Here is a 24494-nt window from a genome sequence, read left to right as displayed (position 1 = left end):
ACACCCCTCCAGGGATGGGGACTCCACCACTGCCCTGGGCAGCCTGGGTCACGGGCAACCCGGGGGCTGAAGTGCTGCACCCATCTCAGCAGCACCCGGCACCGAGGCTCTCGGTCAGGATGCGGGAGGAACAATTAACAGCAATTAGCCTGATGGGCAGCAAACCATAGGCTGCCCCCGTGCCAATGCAGAGCTCTCCCACCCCAAGACGGACGGCACTGCCCACCACCCGCACCACAGCACCACAGCACCCACACCAGAGCACCACAGGACCCGCACCAGAGCACCAGAGCACCAGAGCACCAGAGCACCCGCACCACAGCACCACTGCACCACAGCACCTGCACCAGAGCACCAGAGCACAACCACACTGGCAGCAACGACCAGATGGTGAGCACCAGGGAACTGTGGAAACCTGGGGGAGAGGGAGCGTGGTGGTGGAGCAGAGCCTGGCTGAGGGACCAGCCAACACACCCGCAGTGTGCCAGGAGCCACAGGTGCCACCCCCGGGTGCCACATCCCACCCAATAGCACACACCTTCACCAGGCAGGTCGAGGTGCCAGCGCCACATCCCCAGGGCAATGATCAGCACCAACACCGCTCCCATGGCACAGGGACCCCCGTGGGACCCTCCCTCCCTCCCGCAGCCCCTGGCCCGGGGCTGCTGGCCCCTGGGCACACACCGGCCTGGCAGCCCGGCCGGGGCAGCAGCCGCTGGGACTCACTGAGCAAAGAGGTGCCGGGAGCGGACGATGAACTTGAAGATGAACTCCAGGGCCTTGAAGGTGCGGGTGAGGGGCTCGCAGGGCTCCCCCCGGCCCGCCCGCTCCACGTACTGCGTCAGCACACAGATCAGCTTCCTGCAGGATGGGGACAGGGACACACGTGGCCAGGGCTCAGTGGGTTTCCCAGCCCCAGGCCAGCAGCCTTTGGGGTGGGCACTGCGCCCTGTCCCTCCCTGTGCCTGCTGCCCCATCCCCCCTGCGGTGGCCACCCTGTACCCACTTGTAGGCGAGTGTGGCACTGAAGTGCTGGCAGATGTAGGCCTCCAGGACGGTGTTGAAATGCTGGAACTTCCTATCAGCCACCAGCCCCACGATGAAAACCTGGGGAAACAGCAGTGTCATGGATTGGTGCAGGCATGGGTGCCCACAGCCATGGCCAGAGCATCACTGACATTTCATGGGAGCTGCTGAGGCCACCAGAGCCCCCTGCACACCCACCAGCCTGCAGGGGCAGGCAGAGCTCCAAGATGTGGGAAGCCCAAATTGAGCCTCAAGCCCCCATGGCTGCAGAGATCTTCCCAGCCAGTTTGCACAGAGCTCACACCATCGCTGACCCAGGGGTCCCACAAGAGGCACCCCGACCCTCCCCTAGGCCCATCACTGGGGTCAGTCTTCTCTCGGTGTAGAAGAAACCCCTTGGAATGTTGCTGGAAGTGTCCCCTGGAGGGGCAGTGTCCCCACAGAGCCACGGCCCAGCCCTGTGCTGGGTTGGCCAGGATCTATTGACCTGTGGCACCACACAGGAGCTGGAGGAACTGCACAGCTTGTCTGGTCAGCTCAGCGAGCCCCACCCCAGCCCATCCTGCTCCTTCAGTGGGCTCAGCAGGGGACAGCAGGTCCTGCTCACCAGGGCATCAAAGACCAGTGTGTCGTAGACATCTGTGTTGGAATTCTCCATCATGATAGAGAACAAGGCATCCAGAGTGTCCTGGAGGAACTGGGGGAGAGAAGAGGACTGTGAAGGCTTGAGCATTAACCCCTAGCATCATCCCTGATCCACCTCTGGGCACAGGAGTGACCTGCCTGGGGACACAGCTCCTGTGCCTATTCTCAGCCTGAAGCATCCAGCCCTTTGCCAGGTCATGACCCCTGGCATGGCTGGTCCCCAGCAGGGAGCTCCAGGGGGGCTCCCGGGGCCAGTGGGACAATCGCTGCGGGCAGGGGCAGTGTCTCTCCCTAGGAAAGAGGCTCTGAGGCTGTGCAGGATGCTCCCAGTGCTCCCAGTCCAGCTCCAGCCCAGGGCAGCTTCCCGGGCTCCAGCAGTCATTCCCAGCACACCCATCCAAGCTGCCAGGAAACCCCCAGTGAAACCACCACCCCCAGGAGCTTTCATATCCCTCTGACACCCTGGAGCAGCCACTGGGGACATGGCAGGAGACATGAGTGCTGGAGCAGGGAAGGAAATCCCAGCAGGGCAGGGGAAGGTCCCAGCTGTACCTTGATGACTTCCCCTCCATCCACGTTCATCAGCTTTTGGAGGTTCCCAGCCAGCAGGCTGGGCTTGGCCCGCCACTTCAGCAGCCCCAGCAGGTTCACTGCGGGGAGAAGGGGACAGTCAGAGCAGCTCCACTTGCTGCCATTCCCAGCCTTCCCAACCCCCATCCCACCCTCGCTGCCTGGGGACACCGGCTGGAGGGGTCCCATCCCAGGGGACATGGTTGGTGCCACTTGCACCCCCAGGTGGGAGCACATCTGGACATGCTTCCAGCCTCTTATTGGTTGTACTCATTCCCCCACCCAGGAAAACTCACCTGCTGAAAGACAACCTTAGTAAACAAGGGGAAAAGATGGGCAACCCTCTGAGGCAGAGCTCGGAGCTACAGACCCAGGGACGTGCAAACAGGGCCTGCAGCAACACCCACCCATGGAGCAGCACCCTGGGGAGGAGGCTACACCATCCCCTCCAGCCCACTGCTCTGCACCGAGCCCCCAGGGCCCAGCACTGCCCCCCAGCTTCGGTGGCCCTGGCCACGTCCAAACAGCAATTCCCTGCTGATCATCCCTGCTCCCCCTGCGCTTTCCCATGGGCAACAGGCACCAGGTCCAGCTGCCAGTCTGGTGGGTGGAAAGGGGCTGGTGGGGTGGGGGCACGGCCCTGCCACCCCCACAGGGAGCTGGCACCCACCGTTCTGGGTCAGCTTGGTGGAGCAGACGAGCGTGGAGATCTGGAAGCTGTCCCGGGCTGACACGGTCAGTCCTGCTGTGCCGCCGCTGACGCGGAAGGAGGAGCCGGAGAGGAGCTTGGGCTCCGGCAGGTTCCTGGTGGAGGGCAGGGACAGGTAGGTGCTGGCGTCCTCCAGCCTCCGGCTGTCACCCTGCAAGGCAGAGCACAGGGATGGCCCCTGGGCCGCGGTTTGTCCCCACGCCAGGTCCCCCGCCTGCAGAATGGGGCAGGGTAAGGAGGTCACAGGCAATGGTAGCTCCCAGCCAGCGGCATCCTCATGGCTCAGTAACCTCACAGGAGCTGCTGGGATGCGGGAGCTGGCCCTGGGAATGGCTGCTGGTGGGGCAGGGCCTGGGGCAGGAACACTGCTGGGTTGCCCAGTGCTCCCGTCAACAGCATCCGACACAGCTGCTCCCTGGGGGCTCCGGGGGACCTGCGCTCCAAGCGGGAGACACCGAATCCCAGCCAGTGCCACACCAGGAGGACACAAGAACTGGCAGGAGGAGACGCTGGGGAGGCCAGTGGTGGTGGAGTCGGGGTCTTGGCAGCAGCACTGGGGATGAAACCTGCACCTGGGTGCTGCCACGGGCATGGACATGGAGCAGGACACGGAGCAGGAGACCCAGCAGGATGTGGAGCAGGTGACCAGCACGGTCCTGCAATGTCACCGTCACCAGCCCCACGGGACATTTCCTGCCTGCACCAGCATGTGAGGTCTCTCCCCACAGCAGCAAAACAGCCCGTTGCTTCATGCCCCTTGCTCTGAAGTTGAAGGGCCTACAGGAAAGCTGGGGAGGGGCTTTTCATCAGAGAAGACAGTGATAGGACAAGGGGTCATGGTTTTAAACTGAGAAAGGGGAGATTTAGGTTAGATATTAGGAAGAAACTCTTCACCATAAGGGTGATGAGGAACTGGTTGGATGAGGTTTTGTGCAACCTGATCTAGTGGTTTCCTGCTCATGGCAAGGGGGTTGGAACTTGATGATCTTTAAGGTCCCTTCCAACATTAATGATTCTATGATTCTATGAAGATTTAAGATGATGTTCCACCCAAGAGGACTCCCTGGGGGGACTTCCTAAATGCTCCTTCCATGCTCATTTTCACTGCAGGAACAGGGTGTCCAGAGCCAGCCCTGAGCCCCCCAGTGCTCGCTTACAGCGGCAGGGTGTTTGCCTTCCTCTGCCTGCAGCCCTGCACAACGAGCTCCTCCCCTGCTGAAGGTCGGGTGAAGATGGCAAAGCTGTTTGTTGTGGCTTTTCTCTCCAGCCCCAGCGACTGGCCAGCGCTGAGCCCAGCCCTCGGAGGGAAAATGGGCTCCGTTCCAGATGTTTCTGGACCAGCATGAGATCAAGAGGTCTGAGGAGCTAAAAGCAGATCATTCACACTCCTCTGGCAAGCAAAGATAAAAGATGAAATGGTTTCTGGCTCCCAGAATGAAGCCTCAGTGTTTGCTGGGAGGAGCAGGAATCTGCTGGGAAGCAGGCAAAGCGGAGCCCTCAGCTGCCCCCTGCCCCAGGGGCAGGACCCTGGGGACCACGAGGGCTCGGCCAGGGCAGCACCAGCCCCGGGAGCAGAAATGCACTTGGGTAGGGTGGGCAGGGCTGGGTCTCACTGGCCCAGCAGCACCAGCAGGTCCCCAGGACACTCAGTGCTCCTGCCACTCGTGGGCTGCAGGGGGGATGGTCCCTCAAGAGCCAGGGGCTGCCTACAGCTCTGCAGGCCATGGAAGGGTTGGCAGAGTTGGGGACTTCTCCCCAAAAAGAACGTGGAGGAGGGACATGGTAACAACTGTGGATGTGTGGGAGCTGCTTGAGAGGAAAACTGCTGAAGGAACAACTATCTGAAGGGAGGTTGGAGAGAGGAGGGGTCGGTCTCTGCTCCCAAGGGACAAGCGATGGGACAAGAGGAAATGCCCAAGGGAGGTTTAGACTGGATCTTGGGAATCATTTCTTACTGGAAAGGGTTGTCAGGCCCTGGCCCAGGTTGCCCCAGGGCAGTGGGGGAGTCCCCATCCCTGAAGGGATTTCATAGCTGTGTAGATGTGTCATGTCACCAGGAGCAGAGGGAACAGTTAGAACCTCAGTGAAAGCCCAGAGCAGCTGAGTGGCTGGGGTGGGCAGGTGACCTCCTGGGGAGGCTCCTTGGTCACTGAGGAGAGAACATCAAAGTGCTGCTGGCACAGAGAAGGGACCAGATTGCACCTTCTGGTCCCCTGGCCCAAGAGAGAGGAACACCAAGGCAAGGGGGAGCAGCAGGTTCACAATGTCTTTCCCACTCCAGCATCAGAGCCAAATGCATTTTTTCTCTAAATTAATGCAAATTTTCCCTCCTCAAGTTCCCTCTCTGCTCTCTGAGATTTAAAACCAAGTAGTTGCCGGCAGAAGAGCGCTGATGAAACCAGGTAAAGTGCAGCAAATATCTTCCTGGGGATGTTCCCTCCCGAGTCAGACTCATTTGAGTTCCCATTTTCTAAACAAAACTTTTCATTCCCAGAGGAGCAGCGCAGAGATGAGGGCCATGGTGTGCAGGGACCCATGGCAGGAGGCCCCGCCGCCAGGGACAGAAAGGACAGGAGGGACTGGGAACCCACCAGGGAACACTGGGTACCTGCCACCTGTGCAGCAGCTGGGCAGGGACGGGGACCCCAGTCCCATGCAGACAGCTGCCAGCAGAGCTGCCCCTGCAGCCCCCCAGTTCTGAGGGGCTCTGCCCCCCGTACCTTGTACAGCACCAGGTCGTGGTCCCCGTCACGCAGCGTCGTGCCGTCCGCTCGCATCAGCCGCACGAAGGCCATGGAGAAGATCCGCTCGCTTTTGTCTTTGGCTGGGAGAGACAAACCCAGGACATCTGAAGTGGCTCCAGAGCAGCCCGAGGCCGTGGGCAGGGAGAGGGCAGCAGCAGGTCAGGAGGGGTTGCAGGGAAACCTTGTGCCTCCTCCTGGAGCCACGGGCTGTGTCTGTGCACAGTGAGACCCCCAGGTCCTTGGGACACTTGGAGGAAGTGGCTGCTGCAGCCGTTGGGAACCTTGGAGGGGGGCAGATGAGCCGAGGCACAGCCAGAGGAGCCACCAGCGTGTGCTGCCCAGGCCAGCAGAGAGTGGAGGGTGGCCTGGGAGCCAGACAGGCTCAGGGCAGGCAGAGACTGGGGCAGGCAGGGCTTGTCCCATGGCCTCGCTGCAGCCAAAAGCCAGAGGATGTGGAGCACAAGCTCCAGAGAGCCAAGCACAGGCACCCCAGGAGCAGCTGCTTGTGAGAGGCAGCAGTTCCCAGGGTGCTGCCACCTCGGGTGGTCCCTTCCTCCCACCCCTGAGTCCAGCATCCCTGGGGCACCCCTGCACAGTGCAAGACGGGGAGCATGGAGCTGCAGGCAGCCCACCCCCCACTCAGCCCCTGCTGGGAACATCCCTGGAGGAAGGCCAGAAGACACTCACAGTCGCTGGAGGAGCGATGCCGGAAGGTGAACCTCAGGTGGGTCTTGTGGACATCTTCAATGGGAACAGCAATCTGAGGGAACATGCACCCACATGAGCCACTCAGCTGGCCAGGACCTCCCATGCTGGGGCTGAGGCTGTGCAGGGCTGGACCTGCACTCACGGGCTTGTCCCTTCAGCTAATGAGGCTGAACTGGGGACCCGGTGTCTGTGTGTGACCATGAGCCCACGGCAGAGGTGCCCGGAGCCCCTGCCCCAGCACTGCTCCTCAGAAGGGCAGCTGGGATTGTCTCCTGCTGTGGGACCAGCTGCAGGTCACCCTGTGTCTCCATCCAAGAGCCACGCTGTTACCCCAGGAGCATCTCCCGTTCTCCCCAGGCAGTGGACTCCATCCCCTCAAAAGCCAGCCCTGGCAGGGAGTCCCTCCAGCAGCTCAGTCCTGCTCCCCTCGAGGCAGCTTTGGGGGGTCGCAGCCCCCGTCCCACCTCAGGCCCCGTGCCCCGAGGCTGGTGCAGACCTTCACTGTCTCCATCCACCGCTGGTGCCGCTGCTGGTAGTACACAACAGAGCGGTACTCGCTGGCCGGCTTGTCGCCCGCGCCGTGGTAAATCACGTTCTGCAGAGAGGGAGCAGCAGGAGAGACCCTTATTCCAAAGGGGCTCCAGTACTCAAAGAGGCTACTCCAGCTACTCCAGCGCTGGCACTGGCACAGCGCAGAGCTGCTGCCTCTGCCCGGGCGGGTGATGAGAGGGACAGTCCCTCAGGCCCGGGCAGACCCGGCCGTACCTGCACCACGCTGCCCGCCTCGTCGCAGACACACACCGTCACCTCCACGTTCTTCTGTGTCTTCTTGTTCCCCTTGTCGAACTCTCCCTGCACCAGTGTCAGGTAGATGTCGTTCCTGACATCTCCTGTGGGAAAGCCCCATCAGCCAGGCCGGCTCCCCCCGTGGGGCACCCCGGGACCCCACGCTGGGACCCCCAGAGCCCGTGCAGGGAGGGTCCAACCCGCAGCCCTGCCTGCCTGGCATGATGACCTCCGGGTAGCCCAGCTTGCGCGCCACCACCGTGCTGCGGTCCACCAGGTGGGGATGGTCCTTCCGCACCTGGCTCAAGTCTCCCGAGAGCATCTTCAGGGACACCCAGAACCCTGCAGGTGGCAGAGCTTGGGACATTGGCCCCATGGCCACACCAGCTCAGCCCTAGCCAGGCTGGGCTGCAGCCACGGGTGGGCAGCTCCTGTGGCAGCAGCTGCCACAGGGAGACATGGTGGGCTGGGGAGGGGTCTCAGCCCTGTCCCCCAGTGCAGGGCAGGGGGACACAGAGGCTCCACCTTGTCCCTTGTGGTTGATGTCCTTCCCCTCCACTGCTTTCCTGATCATGTTGTGAAGAAAATCGTTGTCAGCAGCTGCCCTGTGAACACCAGAGCAGGGCGGTTCGGGGCAGCCCCCACCAGGGCACACCGGGAGCCCTGCAGCTGCCCCTGCCACCGGGAACCAGCCACCAGCAAACAGGACAACACCTGGACCCCCTGCAGCTCCCAAACCCACCAGCCCCCATCCTGACAGGAGGGAGGTGTAGGATGGCATCCACAGGCGATCTGGCACCCCAAGCAGGCACGTGCCCCAAGGGGCCGGGAGGCAGAGCTTGGGGGTCTCCAGCAGCCCTGAGCACATCACTCCCCACAGATGTCCCCTTCAAATCTCACCAGGTCAGGGTCTGGGGACATTGTGGCCTGAAGGACCAGAGTCCCTTTGCAAGGCCACATTTAACAAAAAAATATTTTATCCTTGATCCTGCGACTTCCTCACAGCCACTGTCCCTGTGCTCACAGAGTCCTGCTCCCCTGCATGCTGCCCCCCACCCACTGTCCCCCCCACTACCCCCTGCCCAGCCCCACAGGACTCACAGGTGCACGGGGATGAAGTATTGCTTGTCCTCATCGCTCTCAGATTTCCCCTTGATGATGTCCGTGATGTCCATCACTGCAGTGGCAGAGGTGACAGCGTGGGGCAGCTGCCACGGATGCCAGCAGCCCCAGTGCCAGGGCCCTCCATGCCAGGTCCTCCCAGGACCAGCACCCAGGGAACACAGGCTGGGACACGGGCACAGCTCTGCCATGGGAAACACTCCCAGGGGGTCTGCAGCAGCACTGGGAAGGCCCCACACTGGGACACAGCCTAAAGCCACCTGCCCCTCAGGCTTGTCCCTCCTTGCCCTGTGCTTCTCCCAGGGCTCACAGTGTCCCCTCCAGCCATGTCCCTCTGGAGAGCAGCATGTCAAGGTGTGGTGGCCATAACTAGACAGTCACGCCCCCGCCCTGAGTTCCTGGGCAGGTTTTTGACCAGAACCTCTCCATCACCCAGGACAAGGGGTTGGTGCAGGAAGAACTGAGAAATACAGTGGGCACCAGTTTCATCTGTCCAGCCCCTCCCTGAGGACATGCTCAGCTTGGAGCACAATTAGCTACCAATATGTTCATAATTACTCTGTGGCTGAGCTCCTAGCACATGCTAATTAGCGAAATAAAATCAATCATTTCCTAGCAAGCCCACTGATGGAATCAATACCCAGAGCGGCACCATGGATCAGGATCGGGGGGAAGTCCCCAGCTCCCCACTCCGCTGGGAAGGGGCACCATAGGGCCCAGAGCTGCTCTCAGGGGCTCTTCTGGCAGCCCCGAGCTCGGGGTCCCTGTGCCAGGACATGATGGCAGCCGGGGGAAGCGCTTGGCTCTGGCCACAGCAGGAGGAGGGAGCTTTTCTGGCTGCCAGAGAAGTCAAGCCAGATCCCTGCCCACGCCCCAGCCCCAGGGATGTGTGTCATGGGGGGCTGTGGGTCAGACTGGGAAGGGGGGGACAGGACAGCAAGATAGGGGGTACAGGGCAAGCATGGGGGTCAGGGTCCATGCATGAAGAGGGGGCTGCCTGGCTGGAGGTGGGAGCAGCCAGGGGCGTTGCTGCCCTGAACCACTGCACCCCACAACCAGTGAGCCCCAGGGAGCCCAGTGGGCAAGAGGTGGGTGCTGGGTAACATGGGGAAGCCTGGGGGGTCTCCTCCCAGCAGACCCTGCCCTCACCTGAGATGCCAAAGGGCCGCCGCAGGCCCGTGCTGAGCTTGCGGCTGTAGGACTCCCGGAGGTCCATGCGTCCCACCCGGATGATCTGGCACACCAGGAAAAGCCTCTCTCGCTTCAGGTCTTTGCTGCCCAGGTCCTGTGGGGAGCAGGGGCTGTGTGAGCTGGGCTCTGGCAGCACCGTGGGGGGATGTGCCACAGCCACAGGGCACTGGGGCTGTGCAGGGGCCAGTGGGTGTGGGGCCACCATGGGTCCCTGCTCCTGGCACCCCGGCTCTGCCCTCTGGTGATGGAGGGTCTGCTGATGTGCCCCACAGAGGGGTTTGGATGGAGGGCACATGGCCCTGCTGCCCTTGGGAGTGCAGGGTGCACAGAATAATTTAATTACAGGATTATTTTGGTTGGAAAAACCTTGAAGATCATCCGGTCCACCCATTCTCCCAAGCCCTGCCAAGGCACCACATCTACAGGGCTTGGAAACCCCTCCAGGGATGGGGACTCCACCCCTGCCCTGGGCAGCCTGGGCCAGGGCCTGACAACCCTTTCCAGGAAGGAATTGTTCCCAAGATCCAATCTAAGCCTCCCCTGGCACAACTAGAGGCTGTTTCCTCTTGTCCTATCGCTTGTTCCTTGAGAGAAACAGCCGATGGGGACAGCTGCTCTGGGAGAGAGCAGGTCTGACATGGTGGAGGGCTTGGTGGGGTGGCCACGGACCCCAGCTCCAGACACCCTGGGAGGGGTGGGGCCCACGGGTGCTGCTCCTGTCCCAGAACCGTCCTGTGGGGCTGCAGCACGGGGCAGGGACACGGGGCAGCACACCGATGCCAGCAGCGGGCAGGGGTCGGAGATGGGCAGAGCCGTGGGGAGCTGGAGAGCGGGGACTGGCAGTGCTGATGCAGCTCGTTAGCATGGATTTTCCCGGCTCATCTGCATCGCGAGGGCTCCGCTGGGGCCGGCCCAGGGTCAGCGCAGCTCTGCTGTTGCAGCGCGGAAAGCGCTGGGTCAGCAGGAGCCGCCGGCACCGCGGGACCGACTGCGGCGCGGGACGGAGCCGGGATGCGCGCACGGGCACCTCGGCAGCCCCAGCACCCTTGGGCCGGGCCGGGGCTCTGCGCCGTGGGGCGGGGGGCACGGAGAAACGGGCAGCAGGGAGAGCAGCGGGGATTTGGCTGCTCGGAGAGGGACGGGCTGTGGGGGGGTCTCAGGAACCTCGTGGATGCACGCGAAGTGCCAGGGGGAGGCACAGGCGGCCGGTCCCGAGCGTCTGCGCTCACCGTGAAGACGACTTTGAGGTTGTTGAGCAGCTCGATGTCCTGGGGGACGCCAGTGCTGGCCCAGCGGATCACGTAGTTCTCGCTGGGAGGGGGAGCGAGGGGTGAGGAGCCCCCGGCATGATTGCCCGGCCCCCACCACATAGACCCTTTGTCTGACCAGTGGCTCCACTTGCAGCACACGGACTGGCCCAGTGTGGCCACCCCAGCAGCGGGAGGCTGCCAGCCCAGCTTGCCCCGCTCTGGGCTCGCCAGCCCCTGGCACGGGGCCACGCTGCCCCAGTGGCACCCGGGGCTGGCACTGGCAGGGTCAGCACCCGCCTGCCGTGAGCAGACCGGGCAGGGCAGCACGACACGGCACACGGTGACGGGCCCCGGTGTGTGGGGCACCCACCAGCCCGGGCAGGACACAGCTGCTCTGGAGGGGAAAACCCCGCGGGAAGGGACGTGCCTCTTTGCCCCCCATGAGATGTGCTGGCTCGGGCTGGGCAGGACCAGCAGGATGGGCAGGACGGGCAGCCAGGGGTGGGTAATGGGATGCAGAGGGGCGGGGGCTTCCCCACACAGGGGGGATGAGAGCAGGAATGCTGCCGGGAGCGGGACGCGGGGTGCGGAGCGGGGCTGCCCCTGTGCCCCACCTGATGGCACGGTGCTCGCCGGGGTCGTACAGCGCCATGAGGAGCTGCGCCTCCTCCCCAATGTTGCAGACAAAGTTGCGCACGCAGAGATAGAGGCTGTGGGAGGGCGAAGCTGCGGGGCGGGCGCTGCGGGCCAGCGCGCTCTGCTGCGGGCTCTGCGGGGCACGAGGCCGCTCAGTCCCACCGCTCAGCCCCACGGCACGGCCACGCGTGGGGCAGCAGACTCTCGGCACGGAGGGGTCTCACCGTCTCCCGCTGGATGCGCTCCGTGATGGTCTGTGCAGCTTTCTTGTGCGCCTGGAAGAGGCTGATGACGCTGGTCCTGTCGGGGTCCAGGATGTTTTCATCCTCGTCCCGCACCACCAGGTCCAGCGCCAGGATCCTGCGGAGACCAGGACAGGTTGAGGCAGGACCCGGCACTTGGCTGGGACTGGGGGACATGGGGCTGTGCATCCCACCTGCCTGGCCTCGCACGGCCACGGGCTGACACTGAGCTGGGGGTGCAGGACAGATGGGTCCAGGCACCAGCAGAGCCCTACCAAGGGGACAAGCTCCTGGCAGCACCAGGGACACCCTCCTGCCCCCCCAGGGATCCTCAGCAACAGCCCTTGGCCAGGTGGCTTGCACACCCAGCAGCACATACACTGTCCCCGGCCACCATGGGACATCCAGCCAGGACAGTGGTGACACTGGCTACCCCAGGGATACCCAACCAGGATGATGGAGACATGGGCACAGCCTGCCAGGCTGGCACGGACACTGCAGCAGAGAGGCAGGAGGCAGATACCAAGACGTCCCACGCCCCATCCCCGCTCTCACTTGTTGCCGTAGTCGATCTTGCCGGTCACCTCCTTCTTGAGCTGCAGGAGCTCGTCCTTGGGCAGCGTCCCCGAGAGCAGCTGCGAGCGCCGCTCCATCAGCTCATACATCATGTGCTTCACCTGCCGGTACCGCTCCGTCTGCCCCGCCTGCGGGCAGCAGCGCAGGGTCACCCCCGCCCTGCCGGCCCCAAGCCCCCCCAGACCAGCCCCCGGACCCCATGGTCCTCACCACGAAGAGCTGCTTCCAGATGATGGCCCACTCCCTCAGCGTCGTGGTGATCTCCTGCACCATGGGCATCTCGGCGGGGACCACGCTCTCCTCCGCCCTGGGGGGGGGGGGGCGCAGGGAGCCCTGGAGTCCCGCGGCACCGCGCAGACCCCCCGCCAGGCAGCCAGATGGGGACCACCTGCCCATGCCGGTGCCCGCTACCTACCCCCTGCGCTCCACCACGGCGCCCTTCAGGTGGATGAGCGAGGCCGGGAAGATGCCCTGGGGGAGCCGGAGCTGTCATCACCCACCGGTGGGCTGGGCAGGAGACAGCCCCGTGGGAGCCAGGGTCCCACAAAGGGTCCTAGCCTGGCAGTGCTGCAGGGGGGGCTGGCACGTCTCCCCCGCAGGGACAGGGGAAGCCGCCGGTTATGCCTGCACCCCCTCGCACCCCAGTGCCCCCCAGAAGCCCCTCACCTACCCAGGCAGCCCTGTTCTGGAGCGAGTATCCGCGGTACCAGCCTGCGAGGGGAGGGAAGGGGACAGCGTCAGCCAGGCGGGGGGACAGCAGGGCGGGGCTGGGTGCTGGCCGGCAGCCTGGCCAAAAGAGGGGCCACCAAGCCCCCATGTCCGGGTGGCTGTCCCCATGTCAGAGGACAGCTGCTGGCACCCCTTACCCTCGGAGGCCTGCAGGATGTGCACCGTCTCCCCGATCTGCAGCGGGAGGTGATGCTCGCTGGTGCGAGGGAAGTTCCAGATGGCTTGCAGGGAGAGAGGCCAGGAGTTGTGAGTAGGGGTCCCTCACCTGGATCCCCTCACCGGCCCCCCTCCTGCCCTAGGCAGCCTTGGGGTGGCACAGCCACCCCCACAGGTGTTGCACACCCCCGTGGGACCGTGCAGAGCCGCAGGCCCACGCCAATGGCATGAGACCCCCGAGAAGCAGGGCCAGGGAGGGGACTCTGGGCCTCAGGAGAGCCCCAGCACAAGGGGGGTGTACACAGGCCAGCCCCTGGGGGCAGTAGGAGCTGGTGGTGGGGACAGTGAGGTGGCAGAGGGGAGATGGCGGGGGGACAGTGGGGTGGCAGGAGGGGGTGGCGGGGGGGCAGTGGGGTGGCGGGGGGAGGTGGTGGACACGCTTCCTGCGGAGGCGCTGCCTGCACAGGGCCGGGCTGCGGTTGGTCCTGCCGCTATTTCTGGTCCTGGGGACAGCGACAGCTCTGTCTGATGCAGGCAGCCCTGGATTGGCCCCAGAACAGTCCCCTGCAGACACGCCTGCCCCTGGGGGTCCCTGCGGGACACTGGCTGTGCCCACCAGCCCCGGCCAGGGCTGGCTCACACTGTAGCATCCCCAGACCCACGAGGCTCGTCAGGACCCCTCGAGCTGGCCCCAGCACACATCACAGCACCACGAGCTGTGAGGTTCCTCAGGACCTCTCCTGCCACCCTGACCCCACACCAGGACCCTGACCTACCCTGGACCCCCGCGAGGGCTCAGCCCCTGCTCCAGGTGCTGCCGGCAGTGCGAGGGGAGGGTGCGGGAAGGGGCCCCGACAGAAAGAGGAAGAGGCGCACGGCTGCAAGGGCCGGTGTGGGGCAGGGGGGGGCTGGGGCCGGCGGGGGGGGCCTAGGCTGGGGGTGCTGCAGGAACCGGGGCTGCTCAGGGCTTTGCCATCACCGACACTGAGGCTGTCAGCGAAGCACGTCCCTTTCCCTATCCAGCACCAACCCCACGCAGCCTCTGGGTGTGTGGGTCCCTCTGGCACCTGCCCCGCTCGGCCCTGTCCCCTGGGCCACCCGTCACCCCCTCCAATCCCCAGTTTGCTCCCACAGCCAGCGGCCCAGACCTCGGGGACCTGTCCCCCGCCTGGCACTGCCACCAGCCCCGTGCCCCCAGCGCCGCTGACCCCCCAGCCCCACACCATGCCCCGGCCACCATCACCCGCTGCCGAGGGGCCGGGGTCACTGTCATTGTCATCCCATCACACCGGCCTTGTGCCCCTCCGGTGATCCCGCTGGGGTCCGGCACACGCCCAGCCCCGCAGCCGGCACTCACCCACTCCATACTTCTCCTCCTTGGTGGGCAGCCACGGGGCCATGGCCGGCTGTGCCGTGGGGACCGGGGCCCTGCGTGGGGCGGCTGCTGGTTCCTCCTGCCGCGCTCCCCGGTCATGTGCGTCACACCGGCTTGTGCAAACCGCCGCTTCCTGCGGGCCCCGCGGGGACCCGCCGCGTGCCGGGGCAGGGCCGGTGGGCACCGAGCCCTTGGGACCCCCCAGGCCGCCCCCGAGGAGCCAGGCTCTCCTGGGTCACCAGCCCTGCCCGCAATGGGGCTGCGGGACACGACGGTGCTGCCGGCCGCCGGCAATGCTGTGGCACCATCAGCCCCTCCGGCTGAGCCCGGCGGCCACCGGGACACGGGGCTGGAGCCCCGGGCACGGAACAAGAAGCTGCAGGGAGCCGTTCCGCACCGGCAGCGGGGGACCAGGCCTCTGCCGCAGCAGCCGGGGCTGGCCTGGCCCTCGGTGGGGTGCCCGGTGTCCCCCGGCCCCCCGCAGCACCAGGACGGTGAAAGCGAAGCAACAGTCCAGCATCAACCACTTCCTTCCCCCTCTCGCTGCCAACCCCGGCACCCGCTGGTCCTCGGGGGCTGCATGCTCGTCCTCTGGCCCTGCTCAGCCCCTGCCAGAGATGGCCAGACCTTGTTCCCCCACGGGCATGCTGCTCGAGGGTCCGCAGCCCCCCGAGGCCGGGCTGCAGCTTTCACAGTTTGAACTACTTCTTCACCCACCCCTTCGAGGCAGCGTCCGGCTCCTGCCCTGCACCGCCCGTGACCCCTCGGCACCCCCCACCTCCCCCATGCCTGCCTGAGACGGCTCCGGAGTCACCCCTGGGTGCAGCTCCCCCACCCCGCAGGACACCCCAGACCCCACGGCAGACACCCCGGGCCCAATGCTCACCCCGGACGGCCCTCCTGGACCCATTAGCCTGAGGAAGAGACCGTGGAGGGGCCGGGGCAGCCCCAGGGGAAAGGGAGCAGGTTTGGGAGAACCGCTGGAGCTGGGTGGGCAGGGGGAGCCGGGAGGTGGCTGGGAAGGTTTCGAGGTCCCGAGCCCAGAGAGCTGGAGGGGACAACCGGGATCATTCCCGCTCTGCCAGTGTCCCCCCTCCTCTGCCTGGGGCCGGAGTAGCGGGGCCGGCGGAGCGCGGGGGGCAGGACACCGGGAGCTGGCGGCGGGCTGCACCGGGACCTTTCCCGGCTGCGCCGGGGCGGCTGCGGCGGAGCCAAACAGCCTGCACGGCGGCACCGGCACACCGGGGCGGTTCCCGGTGCGACGAGAATCCCTCGAGGCTGCGGGGTCAGAGCAGGAACTAACGGCGGCTTTGGCAGCCGGGGTTCCGGGTCCAGGAGCCCCGGGGCCAGCACGGACCGCACGGTCGCTGTCCGGTCCTGCCCAGTGCCCGTGGCCCCGGGAGCTCCGTGCCGAGGTGGGCAGGGGATGAGCTGCTGAGCCGGGTGCTACGGACCGTCCGCTGGTCAGGGGGCTCCATCTGCCGGCACCCGCGGGCGGCACACCGGGAGCCGCCGCGGCGGAGGGCTCCTCTCCCGGGAGCGGTCCCGGTACGGGATGTTCGGCGCAGGTACGAGGTGCCCTGCACCAGTATGGGATGCTCCGCACCGGCACCGTGATGCTCGGTACCAGGATGCCCGGCATCAGTACGGGGACGCCTGGCGCCGGTTCGGGATGCCCGACACCGGGATGTCCGGCACCTCGATGCCCAGCGCCGCTACCGGAGGTCGGCGGGCTGCGGCCGCTCCCAGCACCCGGGCACTGGCAGCGGAGCAGCGGGCCGGCCCGCGGGCTGAGTAGCGCGGGGCTGCGGGCGGGGAATGAGCGAGGCCCCCGCTGCCGAGCACGGTCCCGTCCGGGATACGAACCGGAACCGGGGCCGGGAGTGCTGCCGGGGCCGGTCCCCCTTTGCCAGGGATCGGCACCGACAGCCCGGGGGGCCCGGAGCACCGGGGGGCCCGGAGCACCATGAGGCCCGTCCCGCGGCCACGCAGGCAGAGCCGCGCCCGGGAACGGGGCCGCGCCCGGGAACGGGGCCGCGCCCGGGAACGGGGCCGCGCGCCGCCCGGCGGGAACGCCCCCCGGCGCTGGTTGGAGGGCGCGGGCCGGGTCACGTGACGCCGCCGCGGTCACCTGACCGCCTCCCGGGGCAGGGCCCGAGCTGGCGGCGGGGCGCGCGGGGAGCGGCGACCGGCACAGGCCGGAACTGGAACCAGAACCGGAACCGGAGCCGCGGCCCGGGGGGCTGAGGCGGGGACCCGGCCGCAGCCCGGGCGGTGAGGTTTGTTCTCGTCCCGGTACGCGGGTGCTAGGTCCGTGCGGTCTGACCCGGCCCGACCCGGCCCGGTGCTCCCCTGACCCGCACGGCCCACGCCATTCGGGTCTGCCCGTCGGGGCCGGTCCCGGGCTGCCTGCCCGTCCCCACCGTGTCCATCTTGTCCCACAGCCCCTGCGCCCTGGCCCGGTCCCCCACACACAGCCCGGTGCCTCCCGAACCGCTCGGTCCTGCCGGGCTCACCCCATGGCCCGGACCCCCCGGCCCGCTCCGATCCCCGCGCGTGTCCACCCGGTCCCGTGACAGGCCTCGGTCCCCTGCCTGTCTCCGACAGCTGCCCCTGGCCCACCTGCCTGCCTGTTCCCCTCCGGTGCTCTGCCTTCCCCGGCCCCCACGCCCAGCCTGTGTCACCCCCTCTCTGCCTGTCCCCCAGCCCAGCGGGGCTGCACGGTGGCCACCCCAGGCTGCTGCAGAGACGCGGGTGAGGGCGGGTCAGCGCCGGGACCCCCGCGTCTGCAGTGACCCCGCTCCCCCTCCCACCTGCCCCTCGCAGCGTCCCTGCCATGGCCGGCAGCGGCGCCTCCGGCTCCCCGCCCCGGCACAGCGGCCCTGACTCGGCGCTGGAGGAGGAGGAGGAGGAAGACGACCCGGCTCTGGGCAGCGACGGGGACCTGGAGGTGAACCCCTACGATGGGCTGCCCTTCTCCTCCCGATACTACGAGCTGCTGCGGCAGCGCCGGGAGCTGCCCGTCTGGACCACCAAGTACAGCTTCATGGAGCACTTGGAGGGCGGCAGCGGCATCGTCCTGGTGTCCGGGCCCCCCGGCACCGGCAAGAGCACCCAGGTGAGCCGGGGGTCGTGCCAGGGCCCGACCGGCCCCTCAGCGCTTGGGCTGCACTGCGGGAGGGGGGCAGGGCCAGCGGCGCCGGGCGGGACTGCCGGGACCTGCCGGGACAGACGCCGGGGCTTCGGGCAAAGCCTCGGCACGAGCCGGGAAGCGCTGGCACGAGAGCGGCTGGCACGGGGCACCGGGCAGGCACCGGGAGGGGGAAGTGGCCGGCACGGGGCACCGGGCAGGCACCGGGAGGGGGAAGTGGCCGGCCCGGAGCAGGGCAGGGGCGGGGGCAGTGGGTCTGGGGTGCCGGGATCCCGCCAGCCCTGCCACGGCACCTGGAGACGGTGTCAGGGAGACTTTGCCCGGGGGAGGGACCAGGCGGGGGCGGCTGGGTCAGCGCCTGGAGCCGCCGCTCCGTGGCTATCGGGGTGTTGGCCCAAACCTCTCCCCCGGGCATGGCCCGGCTGCCGGGTGGGGCCGGGCTCAGCCGGGGCACTGGCCGACCTGCGGGGTGTCAGGTCCGGGGAATGAAGCCCCGGAGCAGGTCCTGGCCTGGTGTCTCCAGGACTGGGCTGCTCTGGGTGTACCTGCCTGCTGTCCCCACGGGGCCATAGGACCACCATGTCCAGAGCAGACCAGGGCACCCGCTCATAGAATCATAGAATGCTTTGGGTTGGAAAGGACCTTCAAGATCATCTAGCTCTAACTCTCCTGCATGGGCAGGGACACCTCCCACTAGACCAGGTTGCTCCAAGCCCCATCCGACCTGGCCTTGAACACTTCCAGGGATGGGGCAGCCACATGTTGGTGCACTGCTGTCCCTCATACATCGTATTTCCACCCAAAGTGGGATAAGCCAAGGCACAAAGCAGGTCCCTTCCCCATTGTGGTGGCTGAGAGCCTCATGCCACCATCCTCACCAGCCTTCACAGGCAGGAGAGTGGCAGAAAGGAGGATGCAGAGCTGTAGGCAGGGACACGGTGTATCCATGGGGCAGATCCTTGGGGCTGTGCTTCCTTCCCCATCTCTCGCCATGAGGTTTTCTGGGGTGGTCTCCAGTTCCCCAGGGGGTGGTGGTGAGAGCAGAGCAGGGCAGAAAGGGTCTGACAGCTGTTGCCTGGTCCTCCTGCTCGACCAAAAGTTAAAGCACATTATTAAGGCAGTGTCCAAGTGCCACTTAAGCCCTGGCAGGCCTCAGCTGGCATCATGGCTTGCTCTGAGCCAGCAGCACCACATGTTGCCCCCAGCCCCCTGTTTTTCTGGTGAGGCAGTGAGGGGACATTGTCCTGTGTCTTTACTACAGGAGTGGGGGCCATGGTGTTCCTCAGCAAGGCAGAACGCAGCAGGCGTGGGGTGATGAGGCTATGGAGCTCTGTCACAGACCTCTGGGGCTCAGCAGTGATGGTTCTGGGAGGGAAGGTCCCACCAGGGTCCCAGCACAGCCCCTGGCATGGAAGATCCCCCAGCCGGATCTCGGTGGCTGCTGTGGGGAGGGTCCCTCTGCCCTTCTGGGGGGCACAGCTCCCCGCTGGGGTGGGGGGCATCCCCAGGCCCTGCCCAGTGTTCTGTCCCCACAGATCCCGCAGTGGTGCGCCGAGTACGCCCTGTCCCTGCAGTTTGCCCACGGGCTGGTGGCCTGTACCCAGCCCCACAGCCTGGCTGCCCTCAGCCTCTCCCTACGCGTGGCCGATGAGATGGACCTCAACCTGGGCCACGAGGTGGGCTACTGTGTCCCTCACGAGGACTGCTGCACCACTGAGACCATCCTCAGGTATGGGGATGGGCGGGGGGCACCCACAGGCTGCCTGTGCCGGGAGCCCCCACACTAATCCCAGTGAGCTCCAGTGTAATCCCTTAATCCAGCCTGGCCTGGTTGGAGTTGATCCAGGGGCTGCAGTGGGGGCTCCTGTGGTTGGGGAGGGGGTGAGATGTGTGTGGATGCTCCCGGGGGTGCGGGCAGGGGGTCCTGGCAGCCGGCACAGGCTGAGGGGCCGGTGGGTGGCAGGTTCTGCTCGGATGAGATGCTGCTGCGGGAGATGACGTCGGACCCGCTGCTGCGGCAGTACGGGGTGGTGGTGCTGGACGAGGCGCAGGAGCGGACGGTGCCCACCGACGTGCTGCTGGGGCTGCTGAAGGACGTGCTGCACCAGCGCCCGCCCCTCAAGGTGGTGGTGGTCACCTCGCCGGCCATGGAGGAGCAGCTCCGCGCCTTCTGCGGGGACCCCCCCGTGGTGCGGGTGCCGGGACCCGGGCCCCCTCCCCAGGTGATCTACAGGGACCCACCAGCCCACGGCCACATTGCAGCCGCCTGCCAGGCCGTGCTGGACATCCACCGGCAGCAGGAGCCCGGCCACGTCCTGATCTTCCTGGCCAGTGAACAGGTGGGCTGGGGGCACCCACAGCCTGGCCCCCGGGGGGCCACTGCATCAGGAGGGAGGAGGGAAACTTTGGGGGATCCCTCTTGGCTATGTGCTGGGGGGGGAAGTGGGGGTGCTGGGGACCAAACTGGAAGCTGCTGAGGGGTCATGGGCACCACATGGGGTCCAGGGCACCAGGGGGCAGCTACAGGCACAACATCTCTCCCAGGGAGGTGGTGGAGTCACCATCCTTGAAGGTATTTAAGAAACGTGTAGATGTGGAACTTCAGGCCGTGCTCTAGTGGCTGAGGTTCTAGGGGCATTTTTTTGGGCGTGTTATTTGGTGGGGTGTGTGTGGTGTTGGTGTTTCTTTGGGGTTTTGTTGTGTGGGAGGCTTCTTTGGGTGGTGTGTTCTGTGGTGTCCTTTTTGTTGTTTTGGGGTTTTTTTGCAATGATGGTTGGACTCGGTGATCTCAGAGGACCTTTCCAGCCGCGACTGTCCTGCCACGCTGTGTCTGCGATGTCTGTCCCCGCAGGAGATTGCCGAGTGCTGCCAGGCCATCCGCAGCGAGGCAGGGGCACTGGGCCCGGGGCTGGGCCCGCTGCTGGTGCTGCCCCTGCACCCTGGCGTGGGCCGCGCGGCTCAGCGGGTGTACGAGACCCCCGAGGAGGGCAGCCGGGAGCGGAGGGTGGTCGTCACCCACTGGCTGGCGGACTCGTCCTTCTCGCTGGGGAACGTGCGCTTCGTCATCGATGCGGGGCTGGAGCTGCGCAACGTGAGTGGTCCCCGGGACCAGCCCCGGGGCTGAGATGAGCCTGGGGGGAGCGTCGAGGCTGCGGTGTCTACCCAGGGTGGGGGGTGTGGGGCTGGGGGCTCAGCAACAGGCAGCCCTAGTGACAGCCCTGCCTGCAGGTTTACAACCCCCGCATCCGGGCGGAGTCCCAGGTGCTGCGGCCCATCAGCCGGAGCCAGGCAGAGGCACGCATGCAGCGAGCTGCAGGCAGCCCCCCGGGTGAGACCCCTGCCCAGACAGCCCCCCAACCTGCCTCCAGTGGGAAGGGGCTGACATCCCACCCCACTGAGGCCCTGCCTGTCCCTGCTGCCCTGTCACTGGGCTCCATCCCTCCCACCATGGTGGCTCACGGCCCCTCTCTGACAGGCACCTGCCTGCGCCTCTACTCGGAGGCCTTCCACGAGCAGCAGCTGCCCCCCAGCCCCCCGCCCCACGTCAGCGAGACCAGCCTCAGCCGCCTCGTCCTGCTGCTGAAGCGCCTGGACATCGCTGACATGGGCCAGTGCGACTTCCTTGACCGCCCAGGTACTGCCCGTGGGTCACGGGGGGCCGAGCAGGGGGAGCTGGAGGCTGGCCGTGGCTGTAGCTGTCACCTGAGAGGGGCCAGAGGGAGGGTGGGCAGGGCTGGCAGCCGGCTGGTGTCCTGCCCCAGCCCCTGAGTCACTGATGCAAGCACTGGAGGACCTGGACTACCTGGCGGCCCTGGATGACGATGGGAACCTGTCGGAGGTGGGGATCATCATGTCAGAGTTCCCCCTGGACCCCCAGCTGGCCAAGGCGCTCATTGCCTCCTGCGAGTTCGACTGTGTGGAGGAGATGGTCAGCCTGGCTGCCATGCTCACAGGTACCACGCCCAGGGGCTCTGCTGCTGCCTGGGGTCTCACGCAGACCCCAAGAGCCGGCACCGGCAGGGGTGGTGCCGGGGGACACGTGGTGACCCTCCCCCTGCGCCATCCCCAGTTTCCCCCTGCTTTCTGCCCCCCTCCTCACACCTGGAGGAGGCGGTGACCCTGCGGCGGCGGGCTCTGCTGCACCCAGATGGAGACCACTTCACCCTCATCAACATCTTCAACGCCTTCCAGCAGAGTGAGTGCAGGGCAGGGCTGTCCCCCCCTGCTCCTCCCAGGAGCAAAGCACCGCATCCATGGCCGTGATCCCTCCCAGGACCCCCGTGAGGGAGGTCCCAGCCCCAGCCTGGGAGCCATGCTCTGTCCCCACCACATGGAAAGTTCATGGCCCAGGAGCCCCCAGCGTCCACGGGGGGTCGCGGCTGTGCCCCGGTCCCCGCGGTGCTGACCCCGCTCTCCCCGCAGACGGGGACGAGGGCTGGTGCCGCAAGCACGGGCTGAGCGGGGAGGCGCTGCGGCTGGCGGGGGTGGTGCGGGCGGAGCTGCTGGAGGTGATGCGCCGCATCGAGCTGCCCGTCTCCCCTCCCGCCTTCGGCACCGACGCCAACGTGCTCAACATCCAGCGCGCCCTCATCTCCGGGTACTTCCTCAAGGTGGGCCGGGGGGCGCCGGGGGGGCCTGGCTGTGGGGCGGGGGCCATGCCAGCCAGCCCCTTCCCCTCCTGCTGTGCTCCCCAGGTGGCCCGGGACATCGACGGCTCTGGGAACTACGTGATGCTGACGCACAAGCACGTAGCCCACCTGCCCCCTGCCTGCTGCTACCTGCTGCGGCAGCCCCCCCAGCGCCTGCCCCCCTGGCTGCTCTACCATGAGTTCACCATCTCGCAGGACAACTGCCTCCGTGTCGTCTCCGAGATCCAGCCCCAAATGTGAGGACCTCGGGGATGGGGAGGGAGGGGTCCCAGGGCTGGCAGTGGCCTGGGAGGACAGTGGAGCCTAGATGGTCTCCTCTCCTGGGGTCAAGAGGGGGGCTGTCCCCATAGGAGGGAGTGAGGAGGCAGGTCCAGGCTGACCCTCCCACACCTCTCAGTGGCAGCAGCCCTCATTGACCCCCCCATCCCCACAGGCTGGTGGAGCTGGCACCCCAGTACTACCTGAGCAACCTCCCGCCCAGCGAGAGCCGGGACCTGCTGATGGAGCTGCGGGAGAAGGTGGTGGCTGCCGAGGACGTGCCGGCGGGGCCGGAGCCGCTGGGGGCAGCAGCCGGCGGCGAGGATGAGGAGAGGGAAGTGTGCGTGCTGCAGTGAGCTGGAGCCACCGCAGCCCCCGCGTCGGGGGCGCCTTGGCTGTGACCCGAGGCTGGGAGAGCCCCGGGGGTCCGTGCTGCTGCGGGGCCGACTGAGCCCCGGGGAGGCGAGGGCAGAGCCTGACACTGCCACCGCTGCCAGCGGCCGGGGGACCGGCATCGCCCCCGAGGACAGAGCCCGGTTCGGGGAGCGCTGGGCCGGGGCACTTGTGCAGGTCCTCCCCACCCGGCGCGCCTTCACCCCGTGTTTCTCCGGGGGCTGCCGCGGGGCGGGGGCTGCTATGGGGCGGGGGCTGCCGGCCCTGCCCGTCCCGCCCCCCATTCCCCGCCGGGGGAGCAGCCCCCCGGGGCCGAGGGTCCACTCGCGGGTCTCTTCTGTATAAAGTTTTGTGACCTTTGCTCCTGGCCTTGCATCCGTGATTGCTGAGGGGTCCGGCGAGGGTGGGCTGGGGGGTTTCTGAGCGTGAGGCACTCCTGGTGTTGCTCGGCTCCCACCCCCGGTTTGGGCAGGGTGCCGGGGCCCCGGCCACGCCGAGGACAGCCCTGGCCTTTGGGACGGGTTTTCCTCTCTGCGGTCGCGGCTCTTCCGCAGAAGCGGAGGGGAAGCTGCAGCCGGGGTGGGGGCGGGCAGCTGGACGTGCCGCGGCCCCTGCTCCCTGACACGGGTCCCTCCCCGGGGTGAGGTGCCCTCCTCCCCCCCACTCCTCAGGGTCCCCTTTCCTATTTCGGGGTTCCTCTCCAGCTTTCCAGGAAGTCCAACTTCTCTCATGGCAACAGGGCCAAGGGCTGAGCTTCTGCCTGGGGGGCCAGGGGTCCCAGCACGGGTGCTGTGCTGCAACCCCTGCCCCAGGACTGACCCCTCGGCACGGGGCTGCTCTGTCCCAGCAGCTGAGACCCCTGTTTGCCTCCCTCCCTCCATCCCCCAGTCCATGCCCGGGTGTTCTGCTCTTCCCGGGAAGGGGTCAGGAGGTTCCACTGCCCCGTCCCCGCCTCAATACCTCGAAGATCAGGCAGAAAGATGAGGTCTAGGCCTCCCCACAGCCTCTGAAGAGCCTGAACTTCCCCTTCGCTTTCTAGGAACCCCAGAAAGTACGTGAGCAAGAGCAGAGGGCGCAGCTCACTCCTCCATCCCCTCCCCAGCCTGGGCCGCCTGCCCCCGGGGCGGGGAGGGGGCTGCACCGGCCCCTCACCCTGGGCTGGGGCTGCCTCTGCCCCTTGTCCCTGGCCCAGTGTCCTGTGGGACAAGCACCCAGGGCAGCTGCATGGCCTTGGGAAGGGGCAACACAACCAAATGCCTGGTGGGGTGCAGCACCCCAGGCTCTGCCAGGACCCACCACCCTCCTTCTGGACCCACTGCAGACCACCTTGCCAGGGCCAAACATGGCCCTGCCCCTCTCCAGACCCTCCCCTCCGTGGTGCCTTCCCATGCTCTGGCCCCTGCTCTCTACCCACGGGGGCTGCTTGTGCCCCTTGGGGCACAGGGTGCTGTGCCAGCCTGCAGCTGGGACTCAGCACCAGGGGCTCCAGCACATCTCAGCTGCTAGTGCTGTGGGGAGGAGGTGTAAGACCCCTCCTCACTGCCCTGGCGATGCTCATGGTGGGGCAGGACAGCAGGT

At 66.6% G+C, this 24494-nt stretch overlaps 2 protein-coding genes across 4 annotated transcripts in view; one reads left to right on the top strand and one right to left on the bottom strand.

Annotated features, from left to right (window-relative positions):
• Positions 1-14519, bottom strand: part of LOC127384579 (dedicator of cytokinesis protein 2-like) — a 57896-nt gene extending 43377 nt beyond the window's left edge. Inside the window, exons 1-22 of the mRNA XM_051619213.1 lie at positions 14448-14519; positions 13072-13155; positions 12876-12916; positions 12621-12676; positions 12416-12512; positions 12185-12333; positions 11612-11747; positions 11366-11520; positions 10731-10812; positions 9460-9595; positions 8290-8365; positions 7714-7793; positions 7405-7530; positions 7168-7292; positions 6899-6997; positions 6382-6454; positions 5671-5774; positions 2912-3101; positions 2224-2321; positions 1634-1723; positions 1007-1107; positions 727-861 (exon numbers count right to left, since the gene is read on the bottom strand). Of these exons, the coding sequence (XP_051475173.1) occupies positions 727-861; positions 1007-1107; positions 1634-1723; positions 2224-2321; positions 2912-3101; positions 5671-5774; positions 6382-6454; positions 6899-6997; positions 7168-7292; positions 7405-7530; positions 7714-7793; positions 8290-8365; positions 9460-9595; positions 10731-10812; positions 11366-11520; positions 11612-11747; positions 12185-12333; positions 12416-12512; positions 12621-12676; positions 12876-12916; positions 13072-13155; positions 14448-14490 (2276 nt within the window). The 5' untranslated portion in view covers positions 14491-14519. The remainder of the gene's footprint in view (positions 1-726; positions 862-1006; positions 1108-1633; positions 1724-2223; positions 2322-2911; positions 3102-5670; positions 5775-6381; positions 6455-6898; positions 6998-7167; positions 7293-7404; positions 7531-7713; positions 7794-8289; positions 8366-9459; positions 9596-10730; positions 10813-11365; positions 11521-11611; positions 11748-12184; positions 12334-12415; positions 12513-12620; positions 12677-12875; positions 12917-13071; positions 13156-14447) is intronic.
• Positions 14520-16603: 2084 nt separating this feature from the next.
• Positions 16604-23277, top strand: DQX1 (DEAQ-box RNA dependent ATPase 1). Of its 3 annotated transcripts, XM_051619368.1 has the most exons (12): positions 16604-16744; positions 17292-17583; positions 19152-19345; positions 19580-19955; positions 20468-20707; positions 20845-20944; positions 21092-21250; positions 21378-21569; positions 21686-21811; positions 22039-22226; positions 22311-22501; positions 22699-23277. In XM_051619368.1, exons 2-12 carry the CDS (start codon positions 17302-17304, stop codon positions 22877-22879), a joined length of 2229 nt encoding a protein of 742 aa, XP_051475328.1. In that variant the 5' UTR covers positions 16604-16744; positions 17292-17301; the 3' UTR covers positions 22880-23277. The 3 variants fall into 3 exon arrangements, with proteins under 3 accessions (XP_051475328.1, XP_051475327.1, XP_051475326.1); XM_051619367.1 differs by having other exon boundaries at positions 16604-16739; positions 22039-22501; XM_051619366.1 differs by having other exon boundaries at positions 22039-22501.
• Positions 23278-24494: the final 1217 nt, after the last annotated feature.

The sequence above is a fragment of the Apus apus genome, chromosome 4 (genome assembly GCF_020740795.1).
Source record: "Apus apus isolate bApuApu2 chromosome 4, bApuApu2.pri.cur, whole genome shotgun sequence".
Taxonomy (NCBI): Eukaryota; Metazoa; Chordata; class Aves; order Apodiformes; family Apodidae; genus Apus; species Apus apus.
Note: the sequence above shows the minus strand (reverse complement) of the source record. Positions and strands in the feature narration are given on the sequence as shown.

Excerpts from the sequence above, each read along its gene's own strand:
- DQX1 (XM_051619367.1), top strand. The coding sequence starts at position 17,302 with ATGGCCGGCAGCGGCGCCTCCGGCTCCCCGCCCCGGCACAGCGGCCCT. Across the intron at positions 19,346-19,579 it reads ACCACTGAGACCATCCTCAG|GTTCTGCTCGGATGAGATGC; the intron begins GTATGGGGATGG and ends GGTGGGTGGCAG. Across the intron at positions 20,945-21,091 it reads AGCTGCAGGCAGCCCCCCGG|GCACCTGCCTGCGCCTCTAC; the intron begins GTGAGACCCCTG and ends CCTCTCTGACAG.